General features: G+C 37.5%; 1 protein-coding gene across 1 annotated transcript in view; it reads right to left on the bottom strand.

The window, feature by feature from the left end:
* Positions 1 to 20,105, bottom strand: part of RYR3 (ryanodine receptor 3) — a 3,250,282-nt gene that overhangs the window by 432,458 nt on the left and 2,797,719 nt on the right. Inside the window, exons 86-87 of the mRNA XM_044074157.1 lie at positions 12,387 to 12,515; positions 10,846 to 10,950 (exon numbers count right to left, since the gene is read on the bottom strand). Of these exons, the coding sequence (XP_043930092.1) occupies positions 10,846 to 10,950; positions 12,387 to 12,515 (234 nt within the window). The remainder of the gene's footprint in view (positions 1 to 10,845; positions 10,951 to 12,386; positions 12,516 to 20,105) is intronic.

Here is a 20,105-nt window from a genome sequence, read left to right as displayed (position 1 = left end):
GCTCTATCTATGAACAGTATGTACCTCTCCTCTGGAAAATATCCCATATCATATCCCTCCATAAAGGCAGGTCTTGCACCGAACTTTCTAATTATCGACAAAACGTTATTTTCAATCCATTATCCAAAATATTAGAAAAATGCATTCATAAACAAATCCTTGACCACTTTCTTAAGAACAACCTTTTATCTATTACTCAACATGGTTTCTGCCCATGACATAGTACTAATACTGCTCTTATAAGCTTCACAAACACTGTTAATCTCCTCAAAAATAATGGACAACTCATCACTGCAACCTTCTTTGATATGGCCAAAGCTTTTGACACAGTGTCTCATCAAATACTCCTCAATAAGATTGCATCTTATAATCTCAGTACAACATCCCTAATCTGGATTTATGGCAATCTCTCTAACCATCAACAAGACACCAAAAGGGCGAATAAACTCTTTCCCCTTCTACCCGTTACTGTTGGAGCTGCGCAAGGCTCCATCCTCAGCCCTCCTCTTTTTATCATATTTACCAGTAAGAGCAGTACCTCCACTAAACTGGCTTTTATCATTCAATACGCTGGCGATGCCTCTCTCATCTGCTCTGCCTCCGCTATTAAGGAACTACAAGAGAAAATGCAAAATGCCCTCCAAGATATAGAGAAATACCCAACTGATCATCAACTCATATTGAACTCCAACAAAACTAAGCTTATGGTCTTCAACTGCAATACTGCAAAAAACACTCCATACCCTCTTACCATCTATTTCTCTAATGGAACAAAAATTGAGCCAGTCTTCTAGGTGTCACAATAGACAACTGTCTCAGATTCAATAAACATATAGCACTAACAATCAAAAAAGTCCACATAAAACTTGATGCACTCTACAGAGCAATAATCTACCTAACTAACTACACCAGAAAATCAATGGCCAGATACCACCTAATATCTACCCTACTTTACTGTTCACAAATCTTTACCAACCTACGTAAATCAGATTTGCACAACCTCAAAACTTGCTATAATAAAATAGCCAAATTCACCTCAAACTTACCTCATAATTCACATCACTGCTCTGCTCTACATCATCTTAACTGGATCGAACTTCCCAACTTACTCTCTCTCAACCATCTAATTATCACTCACAGACTCATACACTAACCTGACAACTACTCCGCTCTATCTGACCTTGTACTACCATACACAAACCTTAGGTCCCTCATATCATCTGACAAATTAATGTTCAATGTAACCAAATCTCGCAACTACCACAAAGACTCCTTATATTCCTTTAAAATACCCAAAACCTGGAACTCTCTTACACAGCATATTCTAACTAATCCTGATACTCACAGTTTCAGACAACTACTAAAAGAATATTTCCCTAAACAATGGCTATGTTCCCGCACATTTCCAGGCTAATCTTACTCTCTCTACACCTACCTCTTCTTTTCTCTTCTCTTCTCTCAGTAGAGTACCTTTCATACTACATAACTAGCATAAACTCTATCCTGTTAGATTACTGACCCCTATTCTGCCCATAACTTTTTTATAACAAAAATTGTAAGCGTTATACCTGAATTTTGTTTACTATTTACTATTTTATCTTCTGCAATATGAGTATTGCTTAGGGTGTATTTTAAACTATGTAAGTAATGCTTAGTTTTTTTTATCATGTCTTTGAAAATCATTATGTAACGTACTTTATAATACTTAGGGTGTATCCTTAACTATGAATGTAATGCTTTGCCTTGCATCTTGTTTCTGTAAATCATTTGTAATGTATTTCTGGAGCTTTTGTCCCCAGGTGTCCACTGAAAATGGGCTTATGGCCCAGTCAGACACTACCCAGTAAACAAATGTAAAATAAATAATAAAGTTGGGCAGGCAATAAAAGCATGGTAAAGTATGTTTAATGCATCATCATGTACATTTATTTCAGTGTTGAACAGCAGTTACAAACTATTTATGAGTGGAATCAGTGCCAGAATAGATAAAATGCTACCTAATTTGAATATCTTGGACCAACATGGCTTTACAGGGACCAGAAAATCTATGACAACATTATTAAAATTAATTTGTTAAATGACAGTGCTATTGGGAATGGGTAGCAATTAATAATCTTGAGCCTAGCTGTGGAAAAGGCTTTTGTCCAAGTGACAAGGACGCACCTAAAGCACACTCTATCTAAATTTCCAAAGTGAGACAACTTAATTGCTTTAAATCTGTAGATACATAGAGGCTGTTATGCCAGACTGAAAGCAAGAAAATGCCTCGCTGAAAAATTAATATTGAAAAGAAGAAATTATCAGGGATTTCCTGTCCCCACTACTTTTTATTTTTTTAGAGTGGCTAGCAGCACAGATAAATTCTTCCCAAGTCCCTGACTAGAAATATGTTGAATCTCACATCAAAACTGCACTATTTGGATGATGGTTTGTTCTATATAACAGAACCAGAGACAGAGATTTACCAAATGTTATTTCAAATGCTAAGAACATTTCAAAACTTCAGAGTATAAAATACATAAAACAAAGTCTAGAGTCTTGACACTGAACTACCAGCCAACATTTCAATTAGTGTAAAAATACCAATATCTTTGGAGTCACAATAAAGTGAAATAAAAAGGAGTACAAAAGTCTATGATGGGATAAACTGATGGAAAATACTATCTAAACCAAAACATAGAAATTAATGATGATGGAGTTAGATAATAAAATGCAAACAATAGAGATGTTTTCGTATCATTAATAGTTTATACAGGCCAAGCTTTCCCGCACCCTCACAATTTAAAACTGTGGTTCTTACTTATCAGAGGAGTGCATAAAGTTATAAGGGAGGGACAGCATTATCATGTAGCCTGGACAGAAGTGGTGATGCCTGTCTTAAAGGGAGGGCTAGCAATACCAGAACTAGAAGATTGCTACAAAGTCACCCAACTAAGACGGTTATACTATATACAATGTCAGCAATATGCATCAAGGTGGAGGAGATGCTTCTGGTTTAGATGATTGAACTTCTGGGGGACATAAAGCATAATTTTGGGACTCTATTGGATAACCAACAGTTTGACAAAATGGGAATATGGAAATTAGAAATGTTAGCAAGAAAAGTTCTGGCAGACAGTAAACTCAAGAGTATGGAATCAAGACATTCTTACAATAGTTTTTTATCACCAAGCCCATGTTTTGCTAAGAAATAGAAAACAGGAAATATATCTTCTATTTATTTGCAGCATATTAGGAATGGAGAAACTTAGAATGCATAGGATGAGCAAATGTGGATGGCTCAGTGGTGCAGCGGTAGTTTTGTCACCTCACAGCAAGAGGTTGTTCGGTTTGATTTTTGGCTGGAGTGCCTTCTGTGTGGAGTCTGTATGTCCTCCCTGCATTCATATGCGTTTTCTCCAGGTACTCCGGTTTCCTCACACGTTACAAAGACATGCATCTGGAGCATTTCACGCCGGGCCTCCAGTGAAAAGTGGCTTTGTTCCAAGTCAGACTTTCCCAGTAAATAAATGTTAAATAAAAAATGGAAAAAAAAAATAAAAAGAAAAATTTGTACTTGAGCAAAGCAACAGCATGTATCAATGGGACTGCAGATTGAACTAAGTCAAATTACTGCATATAGGAAAAGACTGGGCACATCTGACTTAGCAAATATTCTAATCAAACCAAGGGTGAGACTGTGCAATTAAAAGGTTAGTGAGCAGGGTATATACAATTCTTCAACAGGAAAAACTTTAATCAGGAAAGTTAGAGACTGAATGGGAAAGAAATCAGAACCTAACAGGGTCTGTGTTTGTGTGTGTGTGTGTGTGTGTGTGTGTGTGTGTGTGTGTGTGTGTGTGTGTGTGTGTGTGTGTGTGTGTGTGTGTGTGTGCACACGCGCGCGTGTGGGGGTGGTGGAATGAAATATGTTTGACAACTAGACATGTTACCAGTGCAAGAAAATACAGAAAAAATTGCATGGCAATGTGTACACAAATGCTTTAACACCCCTGACTCAAGATAATAATTCTTCTTTTTTTAAGAGAAAGATTTATTAAATATCCCATTTTCATTATTACATTCTATACAGTCCTCATGCTGGGGCACTTGTTATTTCAGCACTGAATGCTGAGACAACCGTTTTGTAATTATATGTTTATATTACTAAAAAAATAATCTTGTCCAAGATAATCACTGTTTACATTTAAGTTTCAATAAGTTGTCATTATTAAGCATGTAAATCCATCCCAAGCAACTACTCTAGCTACTCTTGATATCCAGATTGATTTAACATTGCTCCTTAAACAAAAACCTTCAAATATGCAAGCTATTTTCAATATCGCTTCAGATCAGGTGCTTTTAGCCATATAGTTTTATGATTATTATGTTACAAGTCTTAACAACCTGACCAGTGACTTTGTATCTTTTATTACAGTCTTCTTTCTTTAAATAGATCTATACCTTAGGGTCTTAAATCCACATCAATGTCCATGTCAAGTTCAATTTCTATTACAGAGCCTGATACTACCTTCTTTAACCAGGAGTTCTGTTTCAGCTCTCTAACACTTCTCATTGCCACATGTTTAATTTCTGCAATCATCTTTTCGTCTTCTTTTATTGGTAGTTGATCTTCGGTTTTCCATTTTCTACTCATGGCTTTCTTAGCTATTCTTGGCATTAAAGATACCAATAATTTTACCTCATTAGTATATGTTATATTTCACCAACTCAAGAAGAATGTCTTTATACCAAGGTTAAATTCTCTTCCAAGTATAAGACCTAGCATATTGCTTAATTAATTTTTGTACCAGAGAAACTCAGTATTTTCCCATAATATACACTTTCCAGAACCTTTTTCTGAAGTAACATCTCTCTTACTTATTCCTCTTGTCTGTGGGAATATTTTTTCAAGTCTTATAAGAGTATAGAAATATTTCTGCAAACATCTCCATGCAAAAAGTCTAAGTTTTCTCAATTCAGTTGCATATCTAGGGATGTGACATACTTCCCTCCATTTAAGTGTTCACTTCATGCTATTTTTAATTTTACACTGTATTGTCTTCTCAAATCTAATATTGCCTAACATCACCTTCTTATTACTCTTTTCTAGTCTGCCATTTATGTTGTAGCGTTAATTATAAAATCTATTATTTGTATTTTACCAAATGTACTATCTAGCCTTCTCATATCTTCTTTCAACTCTAATATTAGATTTGAATATGCAAGTTAATCTGAATTCAGCATCCCAAAAGTTTGTCTAGCTTCATCCCATTTTATTGCCTCATCGTTTTTATTATCTTTTCCCCAAACATTGGTTATTTGTTCTTTTTCTCTAAATGGTCATTACATTTTCTTCTGTCTCTTTGCTACGTATATAGTTTATCCTAGTGATATTACTGAATTTTCCAAGGTCTACCTTCCTTTAAAATAAAGACATACTTAATAGTTTTATGTATACAAGTCTGCACATAATTCTCTATATTTTTCTTCCTATATCTGACCAAATGCCCACATGTGATCCTATAGTTGCCTTGTCAAGCTCTATGCCTACTATGTGATTCTATATGGGCATGTATTTTGGGTCCTAAATCAAATATATTAACTCAAGTTTTATGGTCTTATAGTACATCTCCAAATCTGGTCCTAAAATACTGTGTTCCTTTGCCATTGTTAGAGAAAGGGTGCAGTGGGAAAAACTATCGCTTTTGTTATCCTAAATAACCTTTGAAATTTCCTTTTTCATAGTCATTCATATCTGGTCAATAGATACATATGTACGTCTGATCTACGTAAAAAAAAAAAAAAAAGAAAAAAAAAATAGACTAAAAACATCTTAATCACTTGCATCTTATTGTCAACACCCATAACTTACAATTTCTATAGTCTTATTTTACTTATAATCTTTTGAGCAATTATTTCCCACATTTCTTCAGCTGCTTCCTCAATATCCTGTTTCACTCAAATTCTCAAATATCTTATGACCCCCTCAAAAAACAGGAAAATCTATACGAAGAAATGTGTTGGGGTATAATTTATTACTATACCCTTGGTTTTTGCTTCATTTGCTTTTTATCATGCTATATTTTTTAAATATTTTAGTTTGTCAAATAAATTTTTATATTGTGCTCCAGAATGGTAACATATTTATATTCAGTTACATTTGATTGTCTTATATCTATGGTTAGCAGTTCTATATATAAAGCAACAAGTAATGATGGAAGTGGACATCCCTGCTTAGTTCCTTTCATATGAGTAAATGTTTATACAAATCACCACCACATATCATCCTAAATTGAACTCCTCTGTCGATAATCAGTATTAATGTCATCCATGTTTATGAAAACCCAAATGCCTCAAAAGATCTCTTCATAATTTTTTAATTCACTGTGGCAAATGCATTTTCTGTATCCAAACCTATCAACATTAGTATATTAATATGCTCAATGCATCATTTTGAATCATAACAATTCTGTTAATGTTATCAACATTTTTCATACCTTTTATAAACCCTCACTAATCCAGGTCTACTATCCATGGCATTATACTTGCTATTCTGTTTGCCAAAATAATCATAAACATTTTTAGACATGATTCAGAATCAAATGTGTCAATATGACCCTGGACCAAGAAGATATTTTCCCTCCTTTGATATAACTATCACTACTGCTTCTTTTCAAATCAAAGGCATATCCCCATTTAGAAAATATTATTAAAAATACTAGACAGCCAAGTCAAAGGCACACCCCAACCTAGAAAATATTATTAAAAAATATTAGACACTTTTATTATCTCCTAACCCTTATTTTTTCTTATTTCTATTAGAATTCTATTACTTCCAGTTGTGTTCCATGTATTCTGGTTTCTCATTGCTTCTTTAATTTCCATTAATTTATTTTTAAATGCTAATATCCATAGGTTCATAGGTTCATAGGTTCATACTAGGCTATCTGCCCTAGGGCATTTATAAGCCTAGCCAGAGTGTGTGTGGCTTTCACCACCCCTTAGGATGAGAATAATATACCCATTAGTTTGCTGTGCCTCTGTCCAGCAGTGACACAGAGATGATTCCTGGGGTAAACCTATGATCTCCCATCCACTCGTCAAGATTTCTCTTGAACAGAGTCAGTGAGGGGCTCTGCCTCACATGGACTGGGATTCTGTTCCATAGTGTAGGGAGTCTCTGGGTGATGAATCTGTCCCTCCAGCACGTCCTATTTATATCCGTGTTGAGGTTTAAGTCTCTTGCTCTCGTGGCTCTGGTGGATTTGGATTTTTTGAGGTGGAGCATGTCCATTAATTCTGGGTTGGACATGGCCTTGTATGTCAGGCACAGATCACCTCTGAGCAGATGGTATGCGACTGAATAGAGCTGGAGTTTCTTCAGTCGGACAGCGTATGACATATGTTTGAGCCCCTTTATCCTTTTGGTGAAGAACTTTTGGGGTCTTTCCAACTGCTGCAGGTGTTGGGTAAGGTACATTCCGAATGGGGCGTTGTACTCAATCATTGGTCTGATAAGTGAAGAGTACAGGGGTACAATGACCTCTCCTGATCTGGATGTGAATCCCTTCATGATCAGGTGGGCAATGTAGAAGGTCTTCCTAACCACTTTGGCAATGTGAGTGTCAAAAGAGAGGTTACTGTCAACTTGGGTCCCCAGGTCCCTGATAACTTCTTCCGTGTTTAATGGATTACCACCTATGTGATAATTAGGGGTTACCTTGTTTTTCCCAAAGGGTATGACTATACATTTTTTGGCATTTAGCTTAAGGCCATGGCTCTGGCACCAGTTATCCATTTCTATGAGACCTCTCTGGAGGATGTCTGTGTCTGATGGAGTGTCAATTATGGTGCCCAGTTTGCAGTCATCTGCAAATTTTGTCAGCCACAATCCCCCTATGTTTGCCTGCACTTCAGAAAAATAAATGCCGAACAAGAGGGGGCCCAGGACTGAGCCCTGTGGGACACCACTCATGACCGGCTTAGAGTCTGACATGGCACCAGCAACTCTAACCCTGTGGGTTCTGTCCTTGAGCCAGTTTGCAACCCATCTTGTGACATATGGGTTTACATCTAAGCTGGTGAGCTTTTCTATGATGCCCGAGTGGGGTATTGTGTCGAATGCTTTTGCTAGGTCAAAGTAGGCTGTGTGAACTGCCTTACCCTCATCAATGGCCTTAGTGACTGTTTCAAAAAAGTCGACCAAGTTCAAGAGGCAGGATCTGCCCTTGACAAAGCCAAATTGGGTAGGATCCAGTGTCTGTAGGTCCCCAATGTCTTTATTTATGAGTTCCATTATGATCCTCTCCATAGCCTTGCAAACAAGGCTCATCAAGCTTATGGGGCGGTAATTTCCATGGTCCGTAGAAGCACCGCCTTTGTGGAGTGGGACCACAGTTGCCGTATGCCATTCTTTGGGTACGTATCCTGTAGTAAGGCTAAGATTAAACAGCAGCCTTATGTGTGGGTTTAGTTCCTCATTGAGTTCGTGTAGCACACAGCCGGGGACACTGTCCGGTCCCATTGATGCTGTGTTTTTTGCTTTAGCGAGAGCAGCTCTCACCTGGGCATCTGAGATGTTTGGGAGGCTAGACTCTGGTGGGATAGATATTTCTCCTTTTCGGGGGGAGGAAGGGGAGAAATTTGCACTGAACCTGTCTGCCAGTATGTTGGCAATGTCTGTGGGTTCAGTGATTTTTGTATCATTTTGGACTAATTCTGAGCATATCTGGGAGTTTCCACCCAGGTTTCTAACATAGCTAAAGAAGGCCTTATGATTGTCTTTTGTGTCTTTAGCGATTTTTCTCTCAAAGTTGGCCTTGGATGATTTTATGAGTGATCGTAGTTTTTTGCTAGTATTGATCAGAGATGCCTTCCCTTTTAGGGATTTTGCTCTGTCATGTAGTAGCTTTCTCCTCTTGTTGTAGAGTTTGTTTATGGACCAAGTTTATCCCTCTTTCTATCTTGTTAATTGAGGAAGTCATAACTGCCTCAGATATAATACAATATATTTTGTATTACTTTCAGCTGCTACATTGTGTCAATGTAATATATTACAACTGCTCACAGTCTGTTAAATGGGTCAGCTCCCTATCCCCCCACTCCCCGTCACATGTGGCATACCCCAAGGCTCAATCCTAGGTCCCCTACTCTTTAACATATTTACAAACAAACTCCACTTGGCAATCACAAAAGCTGATATTGTCCAATATGCTGAATATATGACCCTAATCTGCTCGGCACCCAAAATCCATCTTATAAAAAGTAAAGCCCAAGAATCCTTCACTGAGATAGAGAACTGGCTAAACAATCACCAGCTGATACTAAACCCAAAGAAAACACAAATAATGCTATTCTACCCTACTAAGCCCAATGACCCCACCTTCTCCATTCACTCAAGTAACAACACCCCCATCACCCCAGTACAAGACACCAAACTACTAGGCATCACAATTGATCAACAACTTAAATACAATAAACACACACCCAAACTATCTCTAAAGTCCACAAAAATCTAGGATGCCTCTATCACAGCAAACTGTTTCTAACCTCCACATCTAGAACTGCCATAGCCAGAACTCACCTCTTATCAACATTACTTTATGCCTCCCCAGTCCTACCTAACATTAATAAAACTGACCTGAACAAACTCTCCACATGGTACAACAAGATAGCTAGGTTTGCAGCCAGTGCTAAATGACACTCTGACCACTGCCAATCCCTGCATAAACAACAGTGGCTAGAATTTCCAAACTTACTAAGCTACCACCAATTCAACATAGCTCAGCAAACTCTATACCATCCTGAAAAAAACCCTGCCCTAAATGGCATTTTAAATTTCTACAACTCCAACAGGGAACTGTGATGCAGTAACAAAGCCCTGATCGAAGTCAATCCATGCAAGAACAGCTCTGGAGAAGCCCTATTCTCCCATGAGGTTGCAAAAGGATGGAATACCCTCCCTTCTGACTTCAGGTTAGAAAATCACACATTCACATTTAAAGAACTCTGCAGATCACACTTTCTTGCTAACCCCCTTTGCAACTGCAATGACCCCCCCCATGAATCCACCCTCACTGTAGGGAGGTTACCACCCGAGGCCTCTGATGCATACCTTTCACTGTCATGTTGGTCCACCTATGTGCATTGTATATTTTGTAAATATTGTAAATATGTACTTAACCCTCAGTACCTTATGTACATATATTGTACTACTACTATAAGATTCCTGATCACATAACTGTTCTATGAACATGCATTGCATTTAATGGTCTTTGCCTTTTATATGTTAGCATTTTACCACTTGTTATCCTACTACTATTATTGCATTTAACTGTCTTGCCTTCTAAAAAATGTCAGCATCTTACTAATTGTATGTGTTTACAGTAGCAGTGCAGTTATATGTTTTGTGGAAGCTGGTCAGGTTTGTGTTTTTAATGAAATACCAAGGGTATTTATTTCTTTATTGTGAATGAAAAGATATTTCTTGTCTCTAAATGACCTTCTGTGGTAGACTGCTACTAAATGCCAGGTGATGCCACATCAGAACCAGTGTAGGAAATGAGTCTCCGACTGCTACTGCAAGGGTTGTAGGCAGAAAATATAAAATAGGGAAATAATATAATACATGCACTGAGCTCAGATATTCATTTACCTTTAAAAGCTACAACAATATATATATAAAGCTGAAGTCTCTAGCCATGTGTGGATTAAGGTCCCACTGTGCAAAATGTTTAAGTTTATCACAGGGTGTTGTGCCCTTCAACTAGTTCTGAGTAAGGATAAACATACCTGAAGATTAACTGAACAATTTGTTCACATTTGGCATATATTATTATGTTTTTAGATCACTAGTATTAATACCTGAGAAAGCTTCATTTGCATGTTTGCAAACACATGGAGGAAGCCAACGACTGCATCCCAGAGCCTACTGTGGGCCAAACTCTGCTGGTTACCAATGCAAGGACCCTGAAAAAAAAAAAACAGTGAGTGATAAATACTCCAATTACAGCAGGTACAATCATGGCACACCTCAGAAGAACACTAAAAAATATTTTCAAGCAAATGAATACAGTAAATTTGAGAAACTTAAGTTTCAACTAAAACAGAACAGAACACTACTGGTAGAAATTGTAGAAGATTCAATAATTAAAAATGAACTCCTTCTGCCAGTAAGCCCAGCTCATTTAATCAAACAAAAATAGACATGCGTGATGAGTAGAAAAGCTACTACATCATTTAGAAGCAACGGTGCATTAAAATTTATTTTGTTAGCTGCCTAAAATCAGGTGTTTTGACAAATAATTTCTTCACTGGCAAAATACAAAAAGCATTTTAGAGCACCCTTTAAGAGCTGCCTTTTATTTTAGCACTAAGTTTCTTAAATGATTGCCATGGGCACCTATCTGCTCACCAGCAAGGTAGGGGGTACCAAAGTTTTTCGGTTCCAGAAAGTCATTGATCAACCTGTTTGTGACTGCTTAAATATTTTACATACAGTTATGATTCATTACTCCATTCTCTTCTAACTTGTATTGTGCATTTAAATAGGTTATTGCAGAATATTCTCTGCTGTCTTTGTAGGTAAGATGTTTAATCCCCTTACAGTCACTTTACCTTGTGGTGCTTAAATAAGTACTGCTGTATAGAGCTGTTAATTACCATTCTCCAGAGTGAGTAATTAAATCATTAACTGTAGCAGTATTTGACTTTGTCTGAGTTCCTTCATATTAGATACATAAAAATGCAAACCATATCATGATTTTTGATGCAATACTATTTTGAAAAAAGTCCCATATAACATAAACATTTCATGTTATCATAAAGCAAGAACATATACTTACATACCTATAGTTATACACACACACATGCGCATGCGCACACACACACACACACACACACACACACACACACACACACACACACACACACTGCTCCACTCCGCCTGCCTACCATCCACCCTCTTGTGAGTCAACAGGCCCTTTTGTTCCTCACAAATACGCCTGCAACTTCCTTTGTGAAAAGTAGCACCTGAGCCTCCAAGTTATTTTAATGAAGATAAGTCATCTTGTGCCGAGATGAAAAGGATCAAATAGATGAAAGAACATAGGCAAAGAAATAACTTTCTTATGAGGAAAAGTTTTTCCATGTTATTACAATATAGGAAAGTCATTTTATTTCCTGACAAACAGCCATCTAATAGTGAATGGACATGGACATAGGAATAACAGTTTTGTTACAATGAAATACTTATAAGCTTGACTAGTATGATAGCACTTGCATAACCTGAGAAATTAAATCACATTCTCCAGTGGATCACTCTAATATGAACCTTTAGTTACAGCATAATTTACTGTTTTCTTCTGTTATCATTTATAAAGATATTAGATTAGTTGCTTACTTACCTGAATATATTCTGTTAATGAATTAAAGATTTGTTTTGATACAGCTAAAGCTTTGGAGAAGTTGCGCTGGCCAGGCTCATCTATGACTTCTTTTCCTGAGTAGTACCAATAAAAATCGCTGATGGATTCCTAAAAAAAAAAAAAAAAAATATATATATATATATATATATATATATATATATATATATATATATATATATATCTGTATTTAGTACAGCATGACTTGCACCTAATTAATGGAGTCACAAAATAGAATAATTATATCAATAAATTGTAACAATTCCTTGCAGGAAGCTTTCAAATATGCAGAATATAAACCCATAAACCTCAGTTTCATACCTGACTGTAACCAGTTCCTTGAAATCCTAAGCAACATTTAATTCTCTTAATAAGCTATAAAAACAAAAGCAGTTCCTTCCTGAAAATAGAATTGTTCATGTCAGGTGGGCCATCCTGGTTAAACATATTTAAGGAAAACATATATGTGAGAAAGAATGGACCTCAGGAGCAGAGTGAATGGGCAGTGGCAGCAGCAGTAGCAAACAGAATTCTGAAGTTTTTCCTTAGTAGGACAGACTTCAGAAGCAAACAAGTAATCCTCCTACTCTCCCAAGCCAATGACCCTATCTCAAGCTTTCCATGTGACAATATATGCACCCACCCTCCTTCCCCTATTTTTTAATTCTTTATGTCTTTCTTTGGCTGAGGTGGACCCTTGCATACCCTGTCTCTTCTTTTTTAAAAACAAGAAACATCTTTATTAAATTATCATGTATGGCATCACATTGCCAGCCCTGTTATCAGGAATTTTGTAAATAGTTCTATGTCATTTCAGAATACTGATATGATTTATACAGAAGTGTGTGTAAAATACTGAGCTAAAATGTAACCACAGCATGCTCTGCTGGAATAGAACAGAAATGTACCTGCACTATTGTGACTATTTAGATGTATATGTTTAATGGAAACTGGAACACACGAGGTTCACTTGAAAAAATTCAGAGAAAATAGTTGAAATTAAATTGTTTTTATAATTGCTGGTCCATAAATAGAAGATGTTATCTGTCAGTTTCAGTTCAGTAGCAGACACAATGTCTAGAGTTGGAAGTTTTTTGTATAGTCTTGAAAGAGAAGTAATTGCTAGGTTTGAGATGTAGAAGTGTTTTATTGTTTTATGACTTCCAGGATCTGCAAATATCTGAAAGATATGTATTTTTCACAGGGCAATGGTTAATTCTGTTAGTCCTGACAATGGAGGATTAGCTTGGGAACTAAAGTCAAGTGACAAAAGGTGATGTCATCCAAGCTAACCCGGCAGTAATATTTGATATTAATTTAAGAACTCTCTCACTAAGGTAGATAGACTCTAAAAGTATCTCTCACAGCTACAGTTGCTTGTGGAGCATCAGGTGGAGTATGGTTGCCAAAATAGGCTCTACATTTCCCTTTCCTTTCTTCCCATGCAGCATTAATTTGAGAGTCAGTCTCTGCCTCTTTGTAGCCTCTGTCTAAAAAGTCACGCTTGAGAGAGTCAAGTACCCAACTGATTGTTATCATTGTGTAATCTCATTACTCTATAGATCTGCCCTTTTAAAACATTCTGGATGACATGCTTGGGATGCATGCTATTTTTCTGCAGGAAGTTGTTCTTCCTAGTGGGTTGTCTGTAGACACTAGTATGCATATTATTAAGGTCTTCCACTAGGAAGAACAACATTCCTGCACAAAAACAGCATGCATCCCAAGCATGTCACCCTGATGCTCCACAAGCAACTGTAGCTGTGAGAGATACTTTTAGAGTCTCTCTACCTTATTCTAGTGACATCAATAAATATTGTGAGGTCATTAAACAGAATTGGAATATCCTACACACAATAGATGAATTGAAAGGGACTATAGATAGCACACCACATTTTGCATTTATTAACAATAAGTCCACGAAGAAACATTTGTGCTATAAATCACAACTCTGTATCAAAGGGCCTCAGTCTACCAGGTATGGGACTTTTTCCTGTAGATCTTGTTCAGCCTGTAAGTATATACTTACGGGCTCAACCTACATACATCTTCACGTTAATTTTAAAATCGAACTTGATTTTTATGCTGACTGCAGAACTCCAAATATTATTTATTTTGCAAGCTGCCAGGTCTGTCATGCTTTCTATATAGGCAAAACGAACAGACCACTGAAGGACAGGATTCTCAAACACTATAGGGATATTAGGAACCAGAAAGATACAAATACCGTAGCACAACACATTGGTTAACATGGCTCAGAACACACTTTTAAGTTCTTTGTACTTCAGGTTTGGGACGTTAGCATTAGAGGGGGTGATACATCTAATAAAATAGAAAGGGCTGAACAGAAATGGATCTTGCTCTTGAATGCAGAGAAACTGCCTGGTTTAAATGGCATCTCCAGCCTTAAACCATTCTTGAAAGCATGCCCGCTTAAACATTAATGTTGTTTTTAAACAAAGATTTTAAACTAAAATTTTATTTGTTCTGTTTCCTTTGTATTTATAACAATTGTTGCATTGCTTGTGTGTGTGTACCTTTTAGTTAATTTATCAGATTTGCATACGATAGCTGATTGGTCTTGTTTTCTTTTTAAACCCATGTCTTTCTACTTGTTTGTTAGTCTGAAGAAGTGATAGTGTTATTGCGAAAGCACTTAACTTTTATCAGTTTCTTTTATGTTCAATAGAGTTTTTGCCTAGCTGTGTTGGTTTGGTACTTGTTTTTTACTTTTAGTTTACACAGTTTTCTTGTACTGCACCTTTCAACTGTTCCTGTGTAATTTTACTTTTTGTCGACACTTTTAAAAATTCTAAATCTTCTAGACTTAGTTGCATATTTGGGAGACATACATTTATCCCTTATTGTTTCTTTGTGAATTGCTTATCCAATCTCTCTTCCCAATCCTTTCTAACCTCTTCTAATTGGTTCTTATAGTTATAATGCAATATTCTGCATGGTCTGCTAATTATTCCTTTTTTAGCAGCAGCTTCTGTTCTAGATTCTACTAAAATCTCTACCAGTACTGGTCTTACCCCGCCCCTTCTCTATTCTTTTATATCAGAGAACTTCCCTAGGGTACTAGTCACAGACAAATATTTCCCTGGCACAAGAAACCACTGAAAATGTTCAAACCTGTATGTCCCTTATGTACCAGTATGTAGTCTTATGTATAGATTGTAGGCTGGACATGTGACACAAGAGGAAGGAACCAAAGGTTTTGTAAAATGGCCAGACATACAATATCCTTGACATGATACTTCCCAGTTGTCAGAAATACTGCAAAACTGATCTAATGAGGAACACCTTTTTTCACTCACTGAATTTGGAGTTAGCATATATAAGTAGCAGGGGTAGCAGGTAAGATGAAGCCAACTGCAAGCAGGTAAGATGAAGCCAACTGCAAAAATGTTTTTTATTGTTAACTGCATGTTTCAGTGCTTGCAGTTTATCTTTCTTTCTCCTTGTTAAATTATACTTTTGTGCTTACACATTTGAGTGTCAAACATTGTGTGATGCTTAGTTGCACAGATGGACTGGCATTCCACCTGGGAAATAACTTTGCCATACTCCTGTTGTTTCTAGGATAACCTCTGGCCCGCTGCACAACTTGGATATATGGATGGATATTAGATTGCTATAGGGTGCTATTGGCATTGTTTATTTGTTGAGATATTGCTAAGTAATCTGGTATGACATTAAAATTGAAGTTGAAGAGGTCACTTAGATGTTCATTATGTAGGTTTAATAGAGCTAACCACTAGGAAATAAAACTGTTTTTCACGATGCAGGGGAAAGCCAGAAAAATAAAATATTACATAAGTATGTATATTTTCTGGCTGTCATCTGCAATACTTCTGGGCTAGGTCTGCTAACGGTAATGTCAGCCAAGCATGATGACATCATTTTCAAGCATTCTGCTTACGTAAATATGGCAGGTTAACAATGCCATGACACAGGCACTGTAAAATAAGAAGCAGGTTGAAGTCATCTTTGTTTCAATGGATAATATTCTTTCAGCAAGTACTATACTATTATTATTAGTTTTGGAACCACAGTATTGTGAATTGTGGTCAGTTGGTAGCGTTGTCGCCGCACAGTAAGACACTGACTGGTTCGACTCTCAGCTAGAGCGTCTTCTGCGTGGAGACATGTGTGAATGGGCGTACCTTCGTTGAAGGTTGTGCATTAGGGCTGGCAACTCAGCACGTAAAAATCAACTGCCAATCGTTAGCGGACCGGAGTTCCGCTGTGGCAACCCCTAACTGGGAAAAAAATCTGAAAGATACAACATTACTATTACCTAAAAGCCATGGTGGTGCAGCGGTTAGCGTTGTCGCCTCTCAGCAAGAGGTTCTCCTGTTCGATTCTTGGCTGGAGTGCCTTCTGTGTGGAGTCTGCATGTCCTCCCTGTGGTCGAGTGACGTTAAAGACATGCTGGTAGGTGCGAGCGTGAATGGGTATGCCTTCGTTGAAGGTTGGGCGTTGGGCTGGCAACTCGGCACCGTAAAAATCCAGTGCCAATCATGAGCGGACCGGAGTTCTGCTGTGGCGACCCCTAACTGGGACAAACTGAAAGTCTTTTAATTACTATTACCTAAAACTGGCAGCACTATGTATTTTGTGGTGTGCTGCTATTCAGCATGTTATATGGCACTGTGCACCACTGTACTTGTGTATTACTACATGATGATAAACAATATACATTTGATATTTTAAATACAGCATACCATGTATATGTGCATCTTTTTTTTTGGAAAACAGCACTCTTTCAATTTGCAAATGGCAAAGAAAGACCTAATACAGAAAATAGTTTGTACACAGGTCTATGCAATGCTAGTTTATTTTTGTAAGCCTGGCACAAGGGGCAATCCCGTCAGCTGTTATCTTATTGCCTGTTTATTTTTTGGATGACAGAAAGGCTGTACTGTGATTTCGGATAAATTAGAATATTGCTTGCTAATACAGATCTGTGTATATCATGAATAGTTTAAAAAGAAAAAGAACAGTAAATACTTTTTAAAGTTTAGAATCTTGGGAAAAAAAGCAGATTTATCAATTCCAGTCTACCAGAAATAAAGAGCTGGAAATACTAGCATGGTTATTTGTAGCTTGCATGCAGCAGTCTGGGAACACTAAGTCTATAGAACAGATGAATTTCAATGGGTCTGTTTAACTCTAACTTCTAAGTGTGAGACAGCAGACTTCATGGCTGTGAATGGGCCCAGTTCACCCTGCATTTCAACAAGTCTATAGACAACATGACTGTGGATAGATGTTGTGTACCCTGCAATCTATGTACAGACTAGAAACTGCACAACTGTACATGGGCCTGGTTAACACTGCATTCTAGCAGAGAGACTACAGACTGCACATCTGTACATGGGCTTGCTTAACCCTACATTCCCTACCAAGAGGCTACAGACTACACAATTGCACATAGGCCTGGTTAACTCTGCATTTTAACTGAAAGACTACAGGCTACATGATTGTACATGGGCCTAGTTAACTCTGCATTCTAACCGAGAGGCTAGAGACTGCACAACTGTACACAGGGCTGGTTAACTCTGCTTTCTAACCGAGAGGCTACAGACTGCATAACTGCACATGAGCCTCATTAGCTCTGCATTCTGTGAGACTGCAGACTGCATGATTGTACACGGATCTTGTTAACCCTGTATGGACTAGACCTTAAAAGTGTGTGTGGGGGATACAAAATACCCTGTACTCTTAAGTGACAAGTTATGGACTCTATGATTGTACATGAGTTTGTTACTACTACATTCTAATACAAAGACTACCGACTACGTGATTGTATAGGAGGAAGGTTAACACTGCATTTTAAATGTGACACTACAGACTGAATGTTTGTGAATGGATCCAGTTAACCTCACATTCTAATCCCAAGACTTAAGACTGCATAATTGTGCACAGGTACAGCTAACTGCATTCTATGACAGAAAGTTCACACTGCATGATTTTGTATGGGTCTGTTTAGCTCTAGAATGCAAGAGTCAGAGAACAGACTGCATGCTTGTGCAGTGACTCTGTTGACCCTAACCCTACATTCTAAGTCTATTAAAAACTACAGGACTGTAGAAGCATAGCTAGGGTGGGGTGAAGGGGCAGCCACCCTGAGTACAAGGTGTTGGGGGAACAATTGGCAAATCTGTTTCTTTTTTTTTAATTGATTTCTTATTTTTTTTATGCTCCTCATTTGTCCACTATGGGACAGTAGGGAGAGAGGGAAATAGGATCTGGCTCACCGGGAGGAACACCAGATCAAAGAAGGGACCTTTTTGTCACTTTCAGGTAACATGTGAGTGTGTAGGTTGTTTGGTGTGACGGCACAGGGCTAGGTGGGAGCATCAGACTGTTGACAAGTGACTTTTTTTTTACGAATCTGCATGACTATGCACTAGTTTAATTGTGCATTCTTACAGTAAGACTAAATCCTGCATAATTACGCATTAGTCTCTTTAACCATGCTTTCTTAATGTTGCAATGCAAATTGCATGAATTATTGTGTACTAGTCTGTTCAAGCCATAAATCCTCAGTGGCAAACTACACCCTGTTTGGTTATGCACAGGTCTGGTTAGCTCAAAGCAGTAAATTAAACAAGTGCAGCAAGTAAACTCGTATTAACCAATAAAAATATGATGTATTAGTTTTAATAACCACAAGTAGGTATTGGTATAGTAAAGTTTGAGATAATGACATGGATTATTTTGTCATCCTTCTTTGGGAAATGCTACATAATGACAGATGGGTGCTATTCAGTGGATGGACGTACAGTTTTCAAAAGCAAGGCAGAATGAGCTAAGGAGTCTCCTAGATAGCACTGTGGCTCAATGATCAACGTTTCTGCCTTACAGTTGTATGATCTGGGGTTCATTCCTGACCTCTGGCAGCTGTCTGTGTAAAGTTTTCACATCTCCTCCTCTCATGTGTGCATCGGCTTTCTTCATGTACTAAGATTTTCTCCATCAAACATGCTGGTTTACTGACTTCTCTAAGCTGCCAGTATAATGCAATGCAATTATCTTCATCTTGTGACTGGGGTACATGAACATAGTTTCTTTCACTTGGAAAGAAACAAATAAAAAAATCAAAACTTTTAGCTGTCTCTTAGAATTTTATTAATCATTGTCTTCAGTTTGCACTGTCATTATTTGAATCTGCACTTTAATAAAGCTGTGAAGGAGGGATTTTATGAAAACACTGTTGTCCTTCATACAGACATTATTATATTAAGGTATCGCCGAAGAAGTTTCCTTTACTGGGTTCTTCTTATATTCTTTCAAATCATCTTAGGCGCTTGCATGTAGGAATACAGTCCACTTCAGCACTGTCTTATCAAGGGATACTATTCAGTCATTTATACTGGATAAGCTGGGTAACTGAACTGATCAAATGTCTTTTTCAGCCATGATATTGCTGTCACGGTGTGCACTCGTGTGAGTGTGTGTGTATGTGTGTGTGTGTGTGTGTGTGTGTGTGTGTGTGTGTGTGTGTGTGTGTGTGTGTGAGTGTGTGTGTGTGTGTATAAATATATCTATATGTATATCAGAGAAGCCAGGCAGTACAGGTCAGGTGTGAAAGAAATCAAATCACTAATTTTGCCTTGCTGACATAAAAAAATGTAAGTGCATACCAGACCTTGGGTTTATAGTACATGAAATATCCTTTTTTAAATTGCT

Source organism: Protopterus annectens, chromosome 6.part0 (genome assembly GCF_019279795.1).
Source record: "Protopterus annectens isolate FY-2018-M chromosome 6.part0, PAN1.0, whole genome shotgun sequence".
Classification (NCBI taxonomy): domain Eukaryota; kingdom Metazoa; phylum Chordata; order Ceratodontiformes; family Protopteridae; genus Protopterus; species Protopterus annectens.
The sequence above is the reverse complement of the archived record's forward strand: the minus strand, read 5'-3'. Positions and strand labels throughout refer to the sequence as shown.